Genomic DNA, 21,865 nt, shown 5'->3' with positions numbered 1-21,865 from the left:
GAAGAATGATGAGGCAACGCTGAGGGTGCCATGCTTACGACCCCACCACACCGAATGTGTGCATGCTAAGCCAGAAAAGACCCTAGCTGAGCCAACCCATCGATCCCCCCCCCGCTTCATATCTCAGCCGCGTGCATCGTTGGCCGCAACCTACTCAAACGTCCGATCGTCAACGACGTAATGTGGGTATGGATAGCGCAATATCCCAAACGCACACGGAATGTCTTTCGGCATTTATGGGTCTCGCCCAAGCACTCAGTACCTCCTCACATCATGAAACGTCTCTGGAAGAGGTACGCGATGTTCTCGATAGATACAAACTTTGGGCTGGTAATGTGGGAGCCATGCACAGTGGCACGAAATACAGGATGTCCCTGGACTACCGGCTGAGAGAAGCTACCTTCTACAAAGAACAAGTAATGATCAGGTACTCTATATTGATGCTATGGCTGACTTGATCGATAGGTCTTATCTCTAATGCGACATCTGCAAACCTCAGTAAGAACATCGTTTTTCTCTTCCGTTGCACCTGCTACCTGCTCGTCTCACTCATGTCCGTTTAGCGGCTGACTCAAGGCTCGTGTCTTAGTTGGAAAAAGGTACAAAATGTACAAACAGACTCAATGCCTTGACTAACAGACACGAAAGCGTTGCACTCTGTTGAACGCGAAACCTCTGGGATATACGAAGACCCAGAAGAGGATTCTCGTGCTTCCAGTATCAGCACGGACGAAGCAGGCCTTGAATCACCATGGGAGGTTTCTTCCGACTCAGATGTGGAGCAAACCGTAGCTCCGAAGCTACAGCAGAGTAAAATTTCCAGGACGGTCGTCAACCCTCCGCATCAGGATCATAGTGCAGCGGCTGCCGAAACAACATCGTTGGACTCGATCAAGTTTCTTGTCGGTTGTCTTTGGAGGATACCCATTAGACGCCCTGCGCCGGTTGATCGAGTGCGGAAACAAGCCACAACCGATATGTCAGGCTATCTCGCCTTTGATCTCATGCACGTCCGCGCCAAATTCCCCATGGTCGACGAAACGGTTGCTGCACGTCTGGCTAAAATGATTTCCCGACGCAGACAACTCCTGAAGTATCGTAATGATCACACAAACCTCTTACAAGACGAGGCTATAGCAGATGATATCCAAAAAGTGGCTCGCGATAGCAGGCCAGGGCCAAGCGAGTACGGTAAAACCAACGAGGCGACTCCAAGTGTGAAGACTTATAGCCATCACACGGACATAACGAAGGCGACCACGTTTAGACCCACCGAACCCAAACCGCAACCATTGCCAGTACCTGGATTGTACGCGCCTTCTATACAGTCAATGTCTTCGGTCGCGTCCGAGCAGACCGAGAACGACATTCCTGTCCGAGTCCCCGACCGACCTAGAGGAAAAGACGGAAGATATCTCGATCAGTTCATATGCCCTTACTGCTTCACTGGTCAGGCCATAACATCTGAGCGTCGATGGAAGTAAGTTAGCTACTACGCAATATTGTACAGCTTCTCCGCTTACTTCTTGCCCCAGGAAGCATGTACTTTTCGATCTCCAACCATATACTTGCACATACTCAGACTGTCAACTTCACGAGTACTTCTTCGAAAGTCTAAATGACTGGTACAATCATGAGTCAAATACGCATCGCGTCGAGTGGTTCTGTAACACTGCATCACACGAGCCAATCAACGAGATGAAAGATTTCCTAGAGCACATGCACGTTGATCATTCCGAGGGCATCAATGAAACCCAACTTCTGAGCTTACGAGGCGCCTTCCAGCGGCCTTCGAAAGTGCAGCATGGACTATGTACACTATGCGGCAAGCACACGAGCATACTAAAGTCTCACCTGGCGAAGCATTTGGAGCAACTTGCTCTTTTCGCGATTCCGCAGACCCATTACATGTCCGACGAGGTCCAAGAGGGTTCAGACACGAACGTTGCCCGGCAAAGCGTTGTGGAGCTCAGGCGAAGTAATTCGTCTACAGTTTCAGCAAGATCATCCCTCAATTCACGTCGCTCTTTCGACAGCCGAGAGGCATTCTTTCTACAAAGAGACCCTAGCATTGACGAAGACTTCCAGCAGCAAGAGATAGTACCAGACATAAGCGGCCATCTTGAAGGAGAGGTGGATACATCGTGGGATCATATTACATCCAAGTTCCAAGATACTCGTGGAAGTACTCCATCAGTACGAGCTGGAAAGCTTGACAATTCTCTTCCCGAAGACAATCTTGCTAGTGACTATGTTTTTCCCACGCGGATCGGAGGTCCCTCTCACAACAGGAACACCGCTGTCGATCTTTCATCGCCACCTCCTCCACCAAAGATTATGTTCATCCCTGCCGAGCCGAGAGACTCGCTCGAATCGGAATTTTCGCGCTCAAAAGCTGATGGTGGTCGGTTGGCGGTGCTCTCAAGGGTGAGGCGGTTACTTAGTAACTCCAAAAACCAGACTAAGTTCGGAATATCTCCTATGCAGCAAGAGACTTCACAGCAAGAGACTCCACCTGAGTCCACCGAGCCTAATTTGGAAGACACAACTCTCCACCCCTTCTGGCGCCCTCGTGGCTTTTGGGATGGCTTTGGAGATTCAGACAGCGAAGAGTCAAATGATGAAGAGGACAGATTACCAGCGGGTGGAGACACCAGTCTTGATTATGACGTTGAACTTGATAATGATAATGGAGACACTCACGAAGAGCTTGAGGCTAAGAACAGGGGTTGGCGGCCACGATGGCCGTTGTTGACTACGGGAAAACTCGACGAGATGAGTGTCAAAGCGAAGAGTTATCTGGGGCGAAAAGAAGGGAAAAGGAAGGTAGGCTTAGCGGATGGGAAACAGACTCGCAGGGAAGAACCGGGCGTACAAATGGGATCATACCGGGTGGTACCAGTCAATCCGATCAAATGGTATAGAGACATAAGAAGTGAAAGGCGGAGAGAAAGGATAAGGAAGAAGATCGGCGATAGATCATTTCTCATGCCGAGCGATGTCGTCTAGCATAGTGGCCCAGCGATTATACGCACCATATAGTATAAATCACTAGAGACGTCTACATCACCTTAGTCCTCTCGTTGCTACGGTTCTGAACATGACAATAATCGAGACCTCGACCGTTATTACGGAAAGAGCATTGTGAATTACACTTGTTGCTCTGTCGGGCACTGCGACATCACATAGCACTCGCAAACTACCCGCTGAGGTAAGACACACAGGAGTCCGAACATCTCGGCAATCCAGTGCTCCCCACATGAACGCCGGACGAACTGCGGCCCGAACAGAGAGGTCAACATAACTGCGCCTCCCTATCTGTGACAATGGCACCAGAATCGTTCCGAATGCAATGAATGTCGATGGCTATGCGAAGATAGGCGGTAGTTCAGGGTCGAGAATGTTTTGGTGTCATGATATTCGGCAGCCCAACATCGAATAGTCCTTCAGTCACCAGAATCGCGAGTTCCGAGTATCAGCCCGACTGTTGGCATGAATTTGAAGACGTCTTTCGGTACTGAGAGACTTGCTATCTAGCCATATGGTCTTGACCCACGTGATAAGTGAGCACAAGGACATACTCGTTGCATCACGCAGTCACCACGAAAGCCATGCCCAGGTAAATTCTTAGTTGGTGAGCCTTCGTGGGAAGGAAGCTGGGAGCTTCACGATGCACCTGTGGCGATCGCAATTCACACCTTACCTCTGTATGAGTGCAGTGTAAGATGTAGACGAGATAGACGGCGCCATGGCAGAGATAGTGAACCATGTGTTTGGTACATGTAACTGACTCAGAATTGTTCGATTGGACGTCAACAAGTCCAACGCGCAACCGGCGCCTGATGGCATGTCAGCTGAATGGGTTGGTTCTCCTATCTCAAACATAGTCGACCGTAGTCTGTGGCTTAAAGGGCCGTTGGTGGATCTCAATGGCGAACGGTCTTTGTAGTACTATGCGTGCCGTGTATTTGCAGGGTCGTGCGATGTACCAACACAGACGAAGGCGCCGCTTGCAGTCATCTGCACGCCCGCAGCCTATAAAGAACCGTCCTATTTGTGGAGGTTAGCTGCCTATCAGAGTTGCGCCGGGATCGGACTGAGTCGTGCAGGCAGAGCTTGTCAGTACTTGTCATGTACTTGCAGGCCACTGCCGTGTGGGCGACGACCCCGGATTCCGCTGACCAAGAATTAGATCAGCAGCCTCACGGCCTTATCGTGTGTCTGTTCGGCAGGGTCAAGGCAGCTCCTTGCTGAATCCAGTGTATGGAGCGAGCAAGGCTGCGAGGTGGTCACGGACCAGGCTGCTTACGTGGATAGCGTGCCCGAGGCATCGGCAAGTAGCAGCAGGGCGTGACAGCGAGTCGCCACTTTCGGTTTCCAGAATATTTCTGCATGGGGCCGTGATGGGGTTGCTCGGGCAGATGACGACGCTGTGTGGCAACAGCGGGGGGCGTGCGATGCATGCTGCAGCCATTGAGACGGGCGTGCGATGCCAGCGCACAGCGAGTAGCAGGTTGAGTTGGCTGGGGCGGGCGTGCTGTATGTAATCAGTGCAGCGCAGGCGGGAACTGGGCCGCCCCTGGGGAAGCGTTTCAGAGTGAGCTTGGCTCTCTGGGTTCGCACTTCACGCAGCGATAGCTAGTGGGCGGGCGCGGCGACGTTGGCACTTTGATCACGTTGGGAGGCAAATGAGAGCGCGCCCTAGGCCAAGCGCAGGTGCAGGGCTGACGTTGACGCAGCGGAGCGCTCGTATAGCATTTGGCTGTGACGGCGCGAAAGCTTCCAGAAGGCTTGGGGGCTTCGAGCCGGGCGGTTCGTGGATGGATAGGCTGGATCCACCAGTGCGCCTGCCTCTTTTTGTCGAGTATCCCAGATCCAATCAGCCAGACCAGGCCCGCTGCTCTCCTCCACCACACCACGCTCGATTCCTATAGCCGACTTCTGCCCGTCTCGTCCACGCCCTCACTGCCCTCGACCGTGTGCGCCCGATGCTGCTCAGCGTGCAGCCCATAGCAGTGCCGCTCATGCGACACACCGAGGACCGCTAGAGCCCCTGCATGCATCTACAACCCTCACCCGCGCCCTGAAGACGCTCAAGACGCTCCCCAAACACGCTGCGAGCCATCGCCTGAGGACGCCGCCTGCGCTGCTCGAGTCTCGACACGTCCCGTTGCGCGCGCGCCGAGTGAGAGACACCCAGAGGCAGCCGCGCCCAGCACCCGCCCGCCGTCGCGCCTGCCCTCCCACGTCGCTTCCCGCCTTCCTCGTCGCATCCACCCGTTGCGCTTTCCTCGTATACAATAAACACTGCACTCTAGTGTCGTGTGCACTGGCTGCCGCTCGCCGCCTCGCCGGGTTCCCTGGGGCTTCCACCGACGTCGTCGTTTCAGAGTGCATCTCAGACCAACCGGCGCACTCCCGCCGTCCCATCTCTGCGCTCCCCCACGCTTCTGGACGCTCGACTCTATCCGCTGCTCTCCTGTGTCCACTGCCACTGCGCTCACGACCGCCAATTGGCCCTCGGCTGCACCCCATCCACCACGCTTCCGCCTCGCACTCTCCCGTGACGCTGTCCGACCCGTTCAGACGTCTCTCTGCGACCACCCGTCCTCCCCATTTTGCGACACCTCCCCAACAACCTCCCCTCTGCGCTGGAGACCAGTGCTGTCTGGTCGCCGCACATAGGCGGAGACAATGGAACATGGCGCGTGTAATGTTGTCTACATTGACCGGCGGGCCAACGACGAGCACGTGCGGAAGGAGACGCTGTCCAAGTCGCTCGTCGCGCGAACCACGACTGGCAATGTAGGACAGAGCTACTTTGCTATCGGCAAGACGTCGCCGCGCGAAGTGCACGACAATGTCGAGGCGATGCTGTCCATCTCCAGCGAAGGTAGTCCGTCCTCTTCCCGCGCCCACGCCTTTACTAACACACTTCATAGTACACATTTGCAGCACCGGCAGGGCCTGCCTACAGAAAATCACCCAGCTCGTCGAGTCCACCAAATCCAGCATTCCTACGTTCGTCATAATAGACATTCCATACGATGAAGAGCAGCGCATGAAGCGCCTTTCTCGCGAGCCGCGCACGCCCTCGCCCACATCCTCGCGCCTCACACGTTTAGATACGAGCGAACCCGACGATATATACGCCATGCACCTACTCACCCACATATCCTCCGAGATCTCGTCGCGGAACTTCTCCAAACTCGTCGTACCTGTGGTCATGTTGTCTGGTCTGGGCACTGAAGAGCCGTCCTCAGCTGGTCCGCTGCCCTCGCCAGGACTACAAGTGTCTTTCTCGCTCGGCGACACTGTTCGGTTGACGCGATACCTGGATGCCGGCGCTGTTGACGTCCTGACGAGTCCAATGTCAAGGGATCGCATGCTTGGCTTAGCCGTCCATGCCTATCGGTTACAGAAGGAGTTCTCTCGAGAAGAAGCAAGCTTTCTGACTACTAAGCGCAATCGGAAGCTGTCTTGGGTCGGAGTAGACGACACAAAACCTTACGCATATCTGCGCGAGGCGATGGTGTCGAATCTCATGACTGGCATCTGTAATCCAGAGACAGTAGGCGACTCGCTGGAATCTACGTATGTACAAACGCCGACTATGCGATCCGCCACTGACTTGAGTAGGGATTTTCATCTCGACGTAGATCGCCAAATCGTCGTTGAAGCTGCCATCGGTACTTGGGCCTTCTCCGCGCACGACTACACCGATGACGAGCTTCTCTATGGCGCTTTCGTCATGCTCAAGCATGCACTACAAATGCCCGAACTAGAAAGATGGGCGATTACCGAAGGCAAGTGCGGCTTATGCCAGGAACCTGCTACTTGCTGACCGATTCGTAGACGAGATGATCGTCTTTCTCTTGGCCAGCCGTACTGCCTACAACGAGTTCGTCAAGTACCACAACTTCCGTCACGTTGTCGACGTACTCCAGGCTCTCTTCCACTTCCTCGTCCGAATCGGCACCCTGCCCCCTTATCCTTCGGATTCGTCCAACACGTCCACCCCGAAATCGCCAATCGCTGAGCTCCTCAAGCCCTTTGACGCGCTTACCCTTCTGATATCAGCCATTGGACATGATGTTGGCCACCCGGGAGTCAACAACGCTTTTCTAGTCGCATTGAACGCACCGCTAGCGCAACTGTACAACGATCGATCCGTCCTGGAATCATTCCACTGCGCTGCTTACTCCCAAATATTACGCCGTTATTGGCCGAGCGCATTCAATGATGCTGCGATGCGCAAGCTCATGATCAACAATATACTTGCGACAGACATGGGCCTCCATTTCAAGTACATGAGCGACCTGGGTAACCTGCAGCAGAAGGTTGCGCATGACAAGGGCGTGGTCGACGGATGGAGTGCCAAAGTACAGGAAGAACAAAAGGACCTGACATGTGGACTGCTCATCAAGTGCGCAGATATCTGCAACGTGGTATGTTTTGAGTTCTTGTCTTTCTGGCGCATTGCAAGCTGACATACTTTAGGCTCGCAAATTTGACACCGCTGCCAGGTGGGCCAACATCCTGACAGACGAATTTAGCAACCAAGGACTCATGGAAGAGGAGCTAGCTATGCCATCATGTCTGTTTGGTGGCCCACCTGTTCGGGAAGACGTCATCAAACTTGGCGAATCCCAGATTGGTTTCATGAACATCTTCGCCCGGCCGCTCTTCGAAGCCGTCACGGACATCTTACCGGCGATGCGCTTTGCTGTCGACGAGATCCTGATCAATAAGGGTGTTTGGGAGAGCAAGATCGATGAAGAACGACAGAGAAAAAGGAAAAGCAAGAGTATGAATCTTGGTTATCTATCATCTGGTTTCACCGTCGATCCGAGCCCAAGTCCTTTGTCTGGAGGGCCTAGCAAGCCCGCTATAAAGATACCTCTGAGTGCCATTAAGACCATTTCTCCCGAAGAAGCGGCTCGACGAGGATCGACAGGCTCCATACGCTCCATTCAAGCTGCGACAGCTGAATCACGAAGATCCTCTTCGATTATTGACAAAAGTTCAAGGCGATCTTCAACGACCGCTGTTCCTGGCCAAAGAGCCATGAGCTCTGCTGAGAATGCCACTTCGTCGAGACGAGGAAGTAGAGACCCCAGCCTCACTGCGATCCTGGTGACTCAGACACCAAACTCGTCCGAACAGAAAGGGCAAGCTTCAGGTTCTGACGACCGGTCAAAGAATGATCGCAAGGACACTTTGACGAGGTCTTCGTCACCAAAGAAGGAGAGGGAGTCTCTTGGTGTTAGGCCAGTCACAGCTCCTTCCCAGGCCAGGCGTAGTCAAGGTGAGTAAACATCACTTCAGACCCGTCGTGGCATATGAGCTAATTATGGAAAAGTTCTCGACCCTTACCCCGCGCAACAGCCATCGTCACAAAGCCACTCCCAGGTCGATCTCTCGCAGGCGACAAACGGAAACTTTGATGGCTCAAAGCTGCAGCAATGGGACACTGGCAACAAATTGAGTGCTGACAGTAACGCCACACGCTCAGATGTGTCGCGCGACTCGAGCTGGTGGCGACACGTGAGCACCAAGCGACGCCCTCGGGATGTTAGGAACGGCGACGCGGACGGACGTGCTCCGCTGAAGGAAGTAATGCCGGACTCACTGGTGCCTCCTCCGAACAGCGACTCGACGACTACCTCGCCTACATGCTCTAGCCCCGGCAGGAAGACAACGACGGGGAAGATTATGAGCTTCTTCAAACGAAAGCCCAACAGCCATAAGGAGCCCGAGAAGCAGTTGTCTAGCTTTGGTAGCTCCTCTCAGCTGCGCACACCACAGACGAGCGATCCTGGGCGATCACTCAACAGCGACGATTGATTTCACTAATACCTTTCTACGCCTCTATTGACCTTACATTAATGACCAACGCCGCATCCGATACCACGGTATTTCCTTTAGTCTCAACATACCACTTCAAAAGCAGTCCTGGGTCTCTGTGGCACCTGCTTTTGGGTTTCCTTCGTCTCTGGCAATTCCTGGATTTGATACCTCTTGCGCATGGCATGCCATCGGAAAGCGTTGGTGTACCGATTATTTGAGGTTCACTTATTTCACCTTCGGGTAACTTTGGGCGAGTCTTCGATCGTATCTTGCTCCAGCGCGCTTGCATCTGGGATACCAGGCTCCTCTCTACATTTTCTCGCTTCCTTTGTCGGCTACCTTCATTTCGGTGGGGCGCTGATGCATATTGATGGCAGTCGCTGCTCGTCGGGCTGTTCGGCCTCTATAGTTAGGGAGGTCTGATTCTATTGTTTCTTTTTCGCGACCAAAGGGACGCATTTGTTTACGCGGCTTTGTGGTTGTTACGAGCAGGAGACGGTGTCGGACATTGGGCAGGCTCTGGAATGGTGCAACCACGACATTGTCGCATAAGAACACTAGCTGAAGAGTTGGCAGGAGAAGAGAGTGTATAGCTACTCCTCTCCGATATTCGTAGACATGGACACAGCGGCTATCATCCTAAGCTTGGCTGCGCCGCCCAGCAAACTCATGACGAAAACCCATAATGAAATGTATATTCTCAATTCTCAACTCATTTGTTGAACGCAACCATCTTTATGCGCATCGCAAGCAAACGAGATCATCGTCGTCAGTACATCCTAATCACAGAAGATGACCATCGGCAAACGCCGACGCCCTTATCATGGTCACGAGTTGCTTCCGTAAAAGTGGTCCTCGTAGCACATAACTACCTAATTCGGGCCAGTGCAAGCGGTGTAGTGCGGCGCTAAACCCCACTTGCCTGACAACACCTACTCCTCGACATACCAGAAACCTACAAACTTCCCTTCACCATTGAGAAAATCAAACATGGACAACAAAGTCAAATACCTGCTTTCCCTTTCCGCGGTGCGAGAGCGTGCCAAGATCGTAGGAGAGGCTGCTGAAGCAGGCAAGCTGAGCCACTTTGATGTGCACGAGGAACGTCTGGGCGAAGCAGCGGATTATGTGACTTCTGTCATTAAGGTTCGTTCTTCAATTTATAAAGTTATGTCATGGAAAAGCTGATCTGAAACTCACAAGCGCGACTTCGGCCCCGACAAATTCCACACCATCCCACCTCACGGGCGCTGGCAGCACTTTGAAGTTGGCGGCGTTCCCCGCATTGCCGACCTCCTCGCAGAGTGGAAAAAGAATGGGTGCGACGAACTTGAAATTACGCGTCGGCTGATCGACCTCTTCTTTGTTTCGGTACTGTTGGATGCTGGCGCTGGGGACCATTGGCGATATGTGGAACCCGGTGCGGGAAAGGAGTATGAGAGGAGTGAGGGTATTGCAGTAGCGAGTTTGTATATGTTCAAGAGCTTGGGCTTTGCTGCGAAGAAGGATGGGGGGCCGATTGTTGATGGTAAGTATTCGTGTTCATGCTAGGATGGTTGGAAGAGACTCAGCTAACTGAGCTACGTATAGGAAAGGGACTCCAGGACCTCAAAACTGAGGCCCTTGCAGAAGGCTTCCAAATCTCCTCCAGTAACCCCATGCTAGGCGTAGACTCCCGAGCCAACCTTCTCCGCAGTCTAGGAAAATCCCTTCTCTCCCAACCCGCCATCTTTGGTGAACAAGGCCGTCCAGGCAATGTCGTTGGTACGTCCCCTACCAAAGCCATCCCCATGCCAGTAATTAACAAATTCAAAACAGACTACATGAAGACCACCACCTCTGACCCTTCAACCCTCGACATCCTCACCTTCTGGGACGTCCTCCAAAACCTGCTAATTCCTATCTGGCCCCAAGACCGCACCGTAGTAAACGGCCAAGCCCTCGGCGACGCATGGCCCTTGTCCACACTCAAGACGCAATCCAAAGATGCGAACGCAGATGAAAGTACCTTCATCCAACCTTTCCACAAACTCACTCAATGGCTGGCCTACTCCCTCACAGTGCCCTTCACACGCATCCTCTCCCTATCCTGGAAGAACATGTCCGCCATGACCGCCCTTCCCGAATACCGCAACGGTGGTCTATTCGTTGACCTAGGCGTTTTAACACTCAAACCCGCGTCTCTAGAGCGCGGTCTCAAAGCTACCTCAGATGGAAGTGGACTTCCGTCTTTTGCTGCCGGCGATGATGCTATTGTTGAGTGGCGGGCGATGACGCTGGTGCTGGTGGATAAATTGTATCAGTTGGTCTTGGAAAGGATGCAGGGGGTCGAGTTGAGTATGGCGCAGTTGCTGGAAGCGGGTACGTGGAAGGCGGGGAGGGAGGTGGCGAAGGAGAAGAGGCCCCAGACGAAGAGTAGTCCGATCGTGATTTTGAGTGATGGGACGGTTTTCTGAGGTCGGTTCTCGAGTTGACAAAGGACCGTGTGTAGTTGGTGTGCAGTTCTTGCCAGCAACCACATTATAGCATTATGACACGTAAGTGCCTGACTAGACAAAAGCTACACTCCTCAGAAAAACCCTCCCTCTTGTTTTCTCCCTCTAACCTCCTTCATCTCAATAGTCCTCCCATTTATTCCACCCCTCCCGTCTACTTCTTCATCAATCGCATCCAGCACACCCAGTCTTTGCACTCCAATATCTCCCTCTCCTTCACTCTTTCTCTTTCTAGATATCTCTTGTTCCACAACATTCCTATTCTCGTGTATGTCTTGCAACCCCCAATCCCTCGGCGCCATCCAGCCCTGCCGTTGAGTCCCACGTCCACCACCACCACCGCCACCCTTCCACATGCCGCCCAACACCGGCGACTCCGGTCCTGCACTGTCCAACTCGCTCCTCACATCATCACCAGGCAATTCAGATGGCCCGCGCACATCTCCGTACATGGAATTACGAGCTTTGGTTAGCGCTGATGTGGGGAAGGATGTTGAGACAGTTGTGAGAGGCAGTTCTTGGGGCGGTGGTTGCCACATGTGCGGGTAGGTGCGGTGTTGTTGGTCGTAGTGGTTTGGATCGTGAGGTGCGTATGCTGCGAAATTCGTGTCTTGGGAGTAGACGGAGGAAGGAGGGTGGTGGCCGAGAGGGGAGAGGGGACTGTATATAGTATTGTTGACGCCTGGGGTGGGTGGGGTGTAGGATGGTGGTGCTATATCTTGTTCGTTAGTCACATAGCTCATTGACTATTGTTGGAGGGTTTCAGTGTCATTATGCGTACCTTCAGTTTGCTCCGGCTGCCGATTCTCAGCCATGACGCATATGGGTAGGATATCTAGACTTTGCTCTGCTCCATCCTCTTTCTCGCGCGTCTTGGCTTTCCTTTTCCTGGAACATAGGAACCAGATTACGAATCCAGAGATTATCGCGAGTGCGAAGGTGCCTCCTGCTGCACCACCTGCTATAGCCGCGACGGGTAGTTTTTCTTCGGTTGCAACCGAGGCTGTGTGGGATGGGGATATGCTGCTTGACGTTGATGTAGCTGACGTCGTGGCTACGTTCGCTACTGTGACTGAAATGTAATGATTGGAGGCGGATGTCGGTGATGGCCTAGAGTCTGTCTTCAAACCACCAGTCGCATGGTAAGCGCTGAGCAAGTCCTCGCGGTTGAGGATTGCCGGTTCAAGATCACCATCAGGACAACCGGACTGCGCACATGCATTCGTTTTACAACATCCCCAGAATGTTTCTACGCTATGTTAAATTGGCGTTCAAATAACACAAGTTGCTTGCTAGTTGGCTGAAGGATCTTCGATAGACCCAAAGCCTGATGATGCTTTTTGACTTACCACCAGCGGCGCAAGTGTAGAATTTACTCCCGGTTCCACACGTAGCATCCGGGAAGTCTCCATATGATGTTGGATCAAAGGCACCGGGATACAAGTTCCCTTGCGCACAGGTGATTTCGCATGGATCTCTTGCACAACAGCCAACGAAGAAACTGGGACTGTGTTAGCTCTTGGAAGCATAACAGATATACTTTTCAACTTACGTTCCGTAGCCGCACGACCACCACGTACCTCCAGCAGGGCAAGAAGGTGAGAAGATTTGTCGCTCAAGAAGGCTAGCCGGCATAGTTTGGGATGACGAGGCTGAGGTCTGTCTAGTAAATCTGAAAAGCGAGTCCAAGCAACAAGCAACAAGATCAGTGAACTTCAAACCACGAATCTAACGGTCGATAGTAAAGACCACGAGGAAATTGCATTGCAACCTGATCCAGACCCCAAGAGCACATACTTCGACCCAAACGCCGCCCTGCGGCTCAGCCATGATTGTAGTAAGATGCTACTCTTAGCCGAACTTCTCACTCGCCACATCTTTTTCCGTGGTACTCAGGGCAAAGATACCCCGAACATGTGCATATGCAGTCATGTAATAGGGGCCGGTATTGCTCGGGTGTTACCTGAGAGTAAGAAATCTGACGTTGTTCATACGTATTTACTTGGCACTGCCTGCTGTGCTAAATATTTGGCCACTGCGACGGCGCGCCATGCTGACGGATGGGGAGAGGGGAGGATCGTGAAATTAGAGATGGGCAGATCTTGGGGCTGATGTTTATAATGGAAGGTGTGAGGTGGCGTGAGGGGTCGTCGGGGTAAGACGGTGGCTGCCGCGTGGTCGCATGCGCGCATGGAGATGCATCGAGGAACTGGACGTTTAGGTCCGGTGAGGAAGCTTCCAAGGTTGTGGGTTGCACATTTGGACGGGACACACTATCACGTTTCGTGGTAATCGCGGGGGGGTAAAATGGAGGAAAATGCTCCAAAAGCTGCTGAACGCCTGGTTACAAGACACGAAGAGGAAGGCGGTCTTGGTGTTCTAAATGTGGCACGGGGGAGCTGCACGTCGGATTAGGTAAGAGTAAGCCCCGAAGCAGCCTTGTGTGAAGAAAGGAGATGCGCAATCTCAATACACACCAACCTCGGTTCACTGCGTTTTCAACATCGTTATTGTTAGATGGTATATATACATTTCGTGGGTAAGAATGGGTATGATACGCGAGTACAGATTATAACGAGACCTCCCAATTACAATAACATAAAGCGAATGCACATTACCTTCCCTCTGACGAGGGTATCTTCACAGGACTAAATCCTCGACGACAACAGTTATTCGGTCATCACGCCCAGCCCTTGAGCTCGGCTGGCGCGCTTCGTCCTGTCGCTGGAGAATTCGCCTTGCACCGGCATAGGTGAACTCTGCGGTGACTCCAGCTCAGAAGGGCCAGGCCGCGCCTCGGCAGGCAGCTCGGAGAATCGCCGAGTGTCTACAAGATCCGATGCGCCGGCGGGAAGTTCAGAGTATCGGTTGGTCGAAGAAACCTCTGCCGGGAGCTCCTGGGGTTCGCTCGCGTGGCTGGCGTATTGGACGTATGATTGCTGGCCCTTGGTTGGGTAGTTTTGCTGGTAAGGATCTTGGACAGGCGAGGTATATGTGGGAGGTGCTATCGGGGATGTTAGCATACTATGAGATGGATCAACGAGGAGAACGTACGTGATTGGCCGTCGAAGTGTGATGAGTGCCTGTTGTGATCGTGCTTCTCGTTGTTCATCATTGGCACCATGGCTGCTGCGCCCATTTCGCCTTCGGTAGACTTCTTGTTGCGTCTTTTGCGGAGGATAAAGAAGGCAATCAGTCCGATGATGGCAAGAGCGGCGACACCTCCAACAACTCCGCCGGCAATGGCGCCAGTGTTATTCTTCGAGGGGCTTCCAGTTGATGTTTCGCTTGGGGTTGGGCTCGGGACATCTGAGGCATAAAAGCTGAATTGTTCTGACAGACCCATGAAGGCAGGTGTTAGGTCTCCCGAGGCGCATGTAGCCGGTGGGGTCGCTGCGCATGGATTTGTCTTGCAGCATCCCCAGAAAGAGTCTCCTGCGCTGCATGTGTAGAAATCGCTGCCTTGTGCACAAGAGGCGCCTGGCCATTCGCCATAATGTGAGATGTTGTAGCCACCGGCACGGATGTTTCCTTGCTGGCAGCCGTTGACACAAGGATCAGCTCCGCAGCAACCGACGAATTTGCTTCCAGTAGAGCAAGCATACCTAGAGTCTGTCAGTATCTGCGCCGCTCTGAAGTCTGAGATCTTCCTTACCACTTGCCGCCGGTCGGGCAGTGAAAGTCGTAGAATGATGAGTTAGACATGCTGAGGGTACGTCCTATATTAATGAAGCCTTTGGATATGTCTGTCCAAGGGAAGTGTGTTATTGCGAACCCAACGGCGCAAAAGCAAAGATGAGATCAAGCAAGAGTAAACGCAGCCAACACTAGAAAGAAGACAGTGGAGATCGCAAAGAACGGGGCAAAGAGCAGCTACTTCAGCGATGAACAGCACACGGACTCCGACAAACATGTATCTCCATGTCTCCAAGCACGCACAAGGAACGCCTGAACGAGGCGTTACCTGATCGGTGACACCGCAGGAAGACACCGCATACAACACCCACCAATTGAACACGGCGCGTGATCGAATGGGGTATGGTAGACCCTCTGCCCTATGGTGGCTTGCGATATGTGATGTATTTTGGTGGCATGTCAGAAGCTTGTTCATACTTCGCGTTAGCAGCTGAAGGGAAGTAAGCGAAGGATTGACGAGCCTAGAGCCCGACCCGTACCCCGTGGCAGGGATCGATCTGAGCGCCAGAGCCTCAGCACAGCATTTTCCCATCGCGGGAGGAACGGTGTGTATGACGGAAAGTACACGCGATTGTACGATGGCCTTACCACACCTGCTACAAGACATGACGAGATATAAGCTCATTGTCTTCATTCTCTTGAGACACTCGATCAAATGACCAGCGTTAAACCTCAGGCCCACCTAAGGCGGCGGAGCTGAGTTGCAATCGCAAAATCATCCCCTTTTGGTGGCGTCTTTAATCGAAATGACTACCAGGCCGCGCCTAGGGCATGGGGCCGTTTCTCAACAGCAGCCCGCGCCGACCCCACAGGATGTCAGCAGGAGCCAACGTTGCCCCGAGAGGTTTCTGGAGTTTGACCGGGGTCTGAGAAGTCGTTTCCGCAGATACGGACTCGCGACATGATGCGACAAGACGTGTGTTCGCCGAGCTAGGGAGATAATGCGGCTGCTCGGGTACCCCAGCTGTAAAGAGTTCGCTTGGCGGATTCGTTCCGCTCCCGACGGCTGAGGTCAATAAAAGTTTGTGGCGGTACTCCAGATGGCGCGGGCATCAAGTAGAGACAGTATTACGTAGTTGGAACATCTAAGTCCAGACTGATATCCATGTGGAACCTGAGCAGTGAACAGCGCACTGCGCTTGCCGGAATAGGCTAGGAGGCTAAGCGTGGAATCGCGGTCGACACATCAGTCCAGGCGGGCTGTGTTATCGGAGTGTTCAAGAGCAGGCAGCTCCACGCTTTGTAATATCACTAGAGTCGGCCCCGAGTGAAGCGTTTGTGATGGCTGAAGACTACCTAGGTAAGTTTGATTGACCGGGACGGCAGGTGAAAAGAGTAGGCAGGATCATTACAAAAGAAAGTTGTCGCAAAAAGTTGTTGCAAGATACTTCGTGGTAAAGAATGTAGCTAAGAAGCATTGCTTGATGTGTACCAGGGACCATGATGGAGTTCGCCGTGGGGATGTCGCGTTGAAATGGACGTGTCGGGCGCACGAGCCTCCCGGTCTCGTCTGAGGCTGGCGGCTGGCGCTAGTACATCATCGTCGCGGGGAAGCATGGCAGCTATCTCGAGTGACAACACAGCAAGCATACCGCAACATGATCCGGCGAATGATATGTGGTAGACGCGAGAAACTTGTTCATTCCCGGTTCCAACGAGTACTTGATACATGCGTCGCGCCAGTGTGATCCCAGCCGTGATGAGACCAGCCTCCGCATATTCGGGTGGTTGGTAGACAGTTGCACGCACCCGCCATCTCGAGTAGAAAACTTATCCACTCCCACCGCCAAAATATCTTCATAATGCTACATTCCTGAACAGCTCCACTTGATTAGTGTACCGAAGAAGATATGAGTGTGGAGCCTGAATTCCAACTCAAGCAAACCAACGGTAGGTGAGCTGCACCAGCCATCCCAGACACGCATCATGCTGACAGAGGCGCCAGTCTCGCAGCCTCAACTATCCCATCAAACCTCGCAGCAGAGCGTTGCTGCTTCCCTCGCTGCTTCTGAGGGCTACTACAGCGCGTCAGAACACGCGTCCAGTTCGAGCGACGAGCGCAGGCCTCTCTACCAGACACCGCCTTCCTCCCGCACACCGGCACAGAGTCATGAGCAGTTGGTGCCACATACTGACATCCCGATAACGTCTCTGCGAGGTGTTGGTGTTCCAAGACAGCAGCCTCAGCCTTCCTTCACACACGGACGCCCTCAATCGCCTGCTGTGTCTACCATCGCAGAGGAGTCGAGACCAGAGACGCGAGACGCGAGGCGCTCCCAGTCATACAACATGGACGCCGAATCCCAGGTGACCACACCCGGCCAGGATACCACACCCTACATTCGATTCGCCATCGACCAACTCACACGCGACGAAGAGGTCCGCGGATCGAGGATATACCCAGAGGTCCGACCAGAGGACGACGAAGATGACTACCCCGTTGACAGGATTGTCCACGACAATGGCCTGGGATACATGGCGCAGGAACAACGGACACAGCAAAGGATGTCTCAACAAATACCACGCAAGCCCTTGAGGAATTCGTCAACACCGCTTGCGAAAGCCCCAGCACCCATGGCCACCACACAGCCTTACGACCCACATCACCCAACCCAACAGTACAGGCCCCAACATTCACCGTCCCCTTCCCGGACACAAAACGACGTCTTCGTCGCACATACCCAACATGCGCCACTGCACTTCCTCCCGGCTATCCTTCGCCCATTCTGGCTAGGCCTGTACATCTTCTTGTGTCTTCTAATGCTTGCAGCCTTGATCTTTTCAGCCGTCTACTCCAACCGCGACGATGGCAACGGCCTGTGGGACTACAATGCATTTGGCGACAACCGCTACTTTGTCTTCGAATACCTCCCAACCCTCCTAGGAATGCTCCTACTTCTATGGCTCATCCAGATCCAGACCGCTACCCAGCGCCTCATCCCTTTCATCTCCATGGCTTCGGACTCTTTCCACATGCGCTCTGAGGCTGTCTTCCTCCGACTGTACCCAATGCAGTTCGTATGGCCTAACTTTGAGCATTTCCGCGCCGGACATCCCGGTGTCGGTGTTTTCTTCTTCGTATCATGGCTGTTTACTTGGACAATACCCCTTCTTGCTTCCGCCTACAACGTACGATATGACGTGGGCCGCAGTGTCTGGCGATGGGTAGCCGTTCAGGGCGTTGTCTGGACCGTTGTTGTTCTTTACATCCTGTTGATTGCCGTATTGATCTACATGCTGCTCTTCCTGACCCGCAATCCGACTGGCTTGAAATGGGACCCTCGATCTCTTGCCGATATCATCTCGCTTCTTGAGCGCTCGAACAACCTCACGGATTACAACAACTCCGAGACATTTGAGAAGGGCGACTGGCATCTAGTTAGCAACCGCGCGGACCGTATTGGGTACTGGACGACTACAACGAGGCCCAGTGACGTCTTCTACGGCATCGGCGAAGAGGGTGCTGGAATTCGGAGGTTCTCAGTCCAAGAAGGACGTATTACTGAGAAGGGAGCTGAGCGCACCAACCTCGACCCGACCCAGGGCAACGACTTCACCATCCGCACCGACATCCGCAACCCCAGCGTGCGACTACGATTTCTTCCCTGGTACCTGAAGGACACTTCGGTCATTGCGTGGATCGTCATTGCCGCTGTATTGCTGGTCGCTTTCTTCGTTGTTAGTTTTGTCAACAGCGCCGTCCGCCTTGGATTCCTGCCCCAGGTCTTCGCTCGCACTGGCGCAGACGGCTTCTCCGCGTCAAACTTCCTCTACTCCTTCATTCCGGCTCTGATCGCCAACTTCCTCTTCTTGGCTTTGTTATCTCTGGATTACTCTCTTCGGGTCCTTCAGCCCTACATGGCGCTCTCCTCCAAAGGCGGAGCTACCGCTGAGGCTTCTCTTCTGGTCGACTATGCCTGCCGCCTACCTTTCTCCGCCACTTTGGCGGCACTCGAGAACAGACACTGGCAAACAGCTGTTCTCTCCTTTGTCTCGTTGACATCCTGCACTCTGCCCATCCTCGCTGGAGGCTGCTTCTGGACGCAATACTACGGCAACGACGACGTGGTCCGTGTCGCAGCGGAGCTCGCAGGATACTACGCACTCTGCTTCTTCCTCGCCCTCTACGGCGTCAGCCTCCTCGCTCTCATCCCAGGCCGCCGCCGAGCCGCCCTTCCCCACCGTAGCAACACGCTCTCCGAGATAATCAGCTGGGTCTACCAATCCCCCATTCTCGCCGACCGCGCCTTCTCTCGCCCCCAGACAAAGCCCGAGCTCGTCGCAAGGCTAATGGGAAGCACCTACGCGGAACGCACATGGGCCCGATCCGCCCTTTCCCTCGTCCGTCCTTCCCGCAACAACCTGCGCAACGAGCCAGCCGCCGAACCCGCTCTAGGCGACAAGAAGACGAGGAAGGAACGCAAGAACGAGAAGCACAACTCCTACACCGACCCACAGAAGATTCGTTACGGCTTCGGTATCCACGTCGGACGTGATGGTCTCGAGCATCTCGGCATCGACCGCGTACATCGCGGTGGAGAGAGGAGTGGTCGCGAGCTTGTTATCTGGGAAGAGCAGAACAACAACAAGAGGAAGAGCTGGACGAGTCAGGTATAGGGCTCTTTCGCTTCTGACAGCAACGATCGTACACGACCAACGAAACGTATTTCACGATCACACACATTTATACTCGTTTTTCACGAGTCTCGCACAACAAAATCGACTTTTAGCATCGGCGTTTGGAGGTATTTTCTTTTAACTGAATTACGGATTCATGGATATCACGGCATTTGGCACGACGGCGCAAAGAACTTTTCTTGAATAGAACGAAGTTCGCGGAATGTATAGTATGGTAATAATGAGAGCGATATAGACGAGGGGTTGTAGGAAGCCGAGTCTTCCTCCTCAGAGGTCAAATGATGTGTATATGGAAAGGCAAGATTTGAGCCTAGTAATTTACGAGAACGATGAATGCATAAAGAGATGAAGACAAGAATTGCATATGTCAATGGCGATTTCAACAAGAGCGTTCTTCAGTGGTATCAAGTTTGAATTTCCTTTCACATCTACTTCCTACGCAGCAATAGCCGCTTCGGTAAGTCTACTAATCTCCAACTCGCCATCGCCACCCAGATTATCCAACCCATGGAACCCCTCCTCCACAACCCACTTCTGCTCGTACTTCATAAGTACTTTACACGCGTTGCCCACGACCAGTAGACCAGGCGGTCTGCTGCCTTCCTCCTCGACCGCAGCACAAACATGTTCCAACGTTGTTCTAATGACTCTCTGATCAGGACATGAAGCGCGTTCTAGTACGGCGACGGGAAGATCGGAGGGGTATGCTTTGCCGACTAGACTTTCGACTAGGGCGGAGAGACGGTGGAGAGACATGAGGAGAACGAGGGTGCGGGAGGCTACGAATTCGGGTGGATCGAGGGGCGCACCTTTGCGGCCGGTGCCGGTGCAGATGAGGACTTGGTCGGCGATGCCGCGGTGTGTGGCGGGTATGGCGGCGAAGAGGGGGGCGCTTAGGGCGCTGGTGATGCCGGGTAGCACACTGGGTATGAAGCCGTGCTCGCGGAAGAAGTCGTATTCTTCGCCGCCGCGGCCGTAGATGTATGGGTCGCCTTGCTTTATCCGTACGACTACTTTGCCCGCCTTGAGGCCTTCCAGACCTAGCTCTAGGAGCTCTTCTTGCGCTTTGTCGGCATTTCCGGGGAACTTTCGTGCGATGTGGACGGTTGCGCGGCGGGGTACGAGGTCGAGGATGGGTGCGGGGACGAGCTTGTCGGCGAGGATGAGGTCGGCGGAGAGAATGGCTTTGTGTGCTGCGCGGGTGAGGAGGTCGGGATTACCAGGGCCGGAGCCTGCCAGTATGATACGACCTGGTCGTCGTGCGGCTGTGGTGGCGGTGGGTCCGACCTTGGAGGGGCTGCTGCTGGCGAACTCGCGGAACAGCATGTCGACGTCTGCATCTGTGATACCGGCCAGACGACGTAGAGGCCAGTACTCGCATATCTGTGAGAGCCAGCGCATGCGACGTCCCCGTGCAGCTTCCTTGCTCTCCTCCATGATCAGCTTATTGAAGGTTGCTGGCTGCCCGCTGTCTTCTTCTTCTGCCTCTAGATCTTGCGACAATTCTGCCGCATGGTCTTCTTCCCATATGCGTCGCCGCAGTGTGCCTAACCTCTCCACTGCATCACCCAGCCGCGGGGGAAGTGACGCCGCAATCTCCCTCTTTATTCTTGCAGAGAGCTTGCATCCCTTTCCAGATGTTGTGATACCGATCTGTAGAGGGCCGTCGGAGTGTGTGGAGAGGAGGGTGAATGAGCAGAGGTTCGGCGCATCGGCGACGTTGACTGGTATACGTAGTCTCCGGCAAAGACTCGAGATGTGGGTTGCTGTGGCGAATTAGAGTGAATTCGAGACATACTCTCATGCCACGTACCTGATGTATGTTTCCCGCCCGCAGTAACAAATACAGCGTCTACTACGCTGCCCACCTCCTCTCGTCCCAGCGTAGTCAAGTCGTCGTCTTTGAAACTCCGCTTTATCCACTTTACTTCGCCCGCCTCAATTCTCTTGACAAGTCCATAGTGAAGTGTGGAGTCCTCGGGCGCGAGCAGTATCGGTTTCGCGCCAACCTCTATTGATCGTGCGCATCGCGCGCCTGCTAGTGGATTGGAGCCGACTATAAGGTGGATGTGGGATGTGGCGTCTACCGCGGTAAGAAGTGCTGGCGCCATGATGAAGTATGCAGAGGATAAATCTGAACAACTTCGAATTCCACGAAGGAGGGGCAGTAATATGAGTAGAGGCAA

General features: G+C 53.6%; 5 protein-coding genes across 5 annotated transcripts; 3 read left to right on the top strand and 2 right to left on the bottom strand.

Annotated features, from left to right (window-relative positions):
- Nucleotides 1-5,694: 5,694 nt before the first annotated feature.
- Nucleotides 5,695-8,847, top strand: J4E83_000479 (uncharacterized protein; the record flags this gene model as incomplete). The annotated part of the gene is made up of 5 exons (XM_049327441.1): nt 5,695-5,893; nt 5,943-6,806; nt 6,856-7,448; nt 7,501-8,308; nt 8,363-8,847. 5 exons carry the CDS (start codon nt 5,695-5,697, stop codon nt 8,845-8,847), a joined length of 2,949 nt encoding a protein of 982 aa, XP_049193586.1.
- A 993-nt stretch (nt 8,848-9,840) lies between these two features.
- Nucleotides 9,841-11,306, top strand: J4E83_000478 (uncharacterized protein; the record flags this gene model as incomplete). Its single annotated transcript, XM_049327440.1, has 4 exons — nt 9,841-9,996; nt 10,054-10,378; nt 10,441-10,614; nt 10,669-11,306. 4 exons carry the CDS (start codon nt 9,841-9,843, stop codon nt 11,304-11,306), a joined length of 1,293 nt encoding a protein of 430 aa, XP_049193585.1.
- A 2,708-nt stretch (nt 11,307-14,014) lies between these two features.
- J4E83_000477 (uncharacterized protein) lies at nt 14,015-14,691 on the bottom strand (the record flags this gene model as incomplete). The annotated part of the gene is made up of 2 exons (XM_049327439.1): nt 14,015-14,349; nt 14,400-14,691. The coding sequence occupies 2 exons, from the start codon at nt 14,689-14,691 to the stop codon at nt 14,015-14,017; spliced, it is 627 nt and encodes a 208-aa protein (XP_049193584.1).
- Nucleotides 14,692-16,891: 2,200 nt separating this feature from the next.
- On the top strand, nt 16,892-19,658 carry J4E83_000476 (uncharacterized protein; the record flags this gene model as incomplete). Its single annotated transcript, XM_049327438.1, has 2 exons — nt 16,892-16,931; nt 16,987-19,658. The coding sequence occupies 2 exons, from the start codon at nt 16,892-16,894 to the stop codon at nt 19,656-19,658; spliced, it is 2,712 nt and encodes a 903-aa protein (XP_049193583.1).
- A 456-nt stretch (nt 19,659-20,114) lies between these two features.
- Nucleotides 20,115-21,790, bottom strand: J4E83_000475 (uncharacterized protein; the record flags this gene model as incomplete). The annotated part of the gene is made up of 2 exons (XM_049327437.1): nt 20,115-21,445; nt 21,493-21,790. The coding sequence occupies 2 exons, from the start codon at nt 21,788-21,790 to the stop codon at nt 20,115-20,117; spliced, it is 1,629 nt and encodes a 542-aa protein (XP_049193582.1).
- Between the last annotated feature and the right edge of the window lie 75 nt (nt 21,791-21,865).

This window comes from Alternaria metachromatica, assembly GCF_023757995.1.
Source record: "Alternaria metachromatica strain BMP 0045 chromosome Unknown scaffold_1, whole genome shotgun sequence".
In the NCBI taxonomy this organism is placed as follows: domain Eukaryota; kingdom Fungi; phylum Ascomycota; class Dothideomycetes; order Pleosporales; family Pleosporaceae; genus Alternaria; species Alternaria metachromatica.
This window is presented reverse-complemented; position numbering and strand designations above follow the sequence as displayed.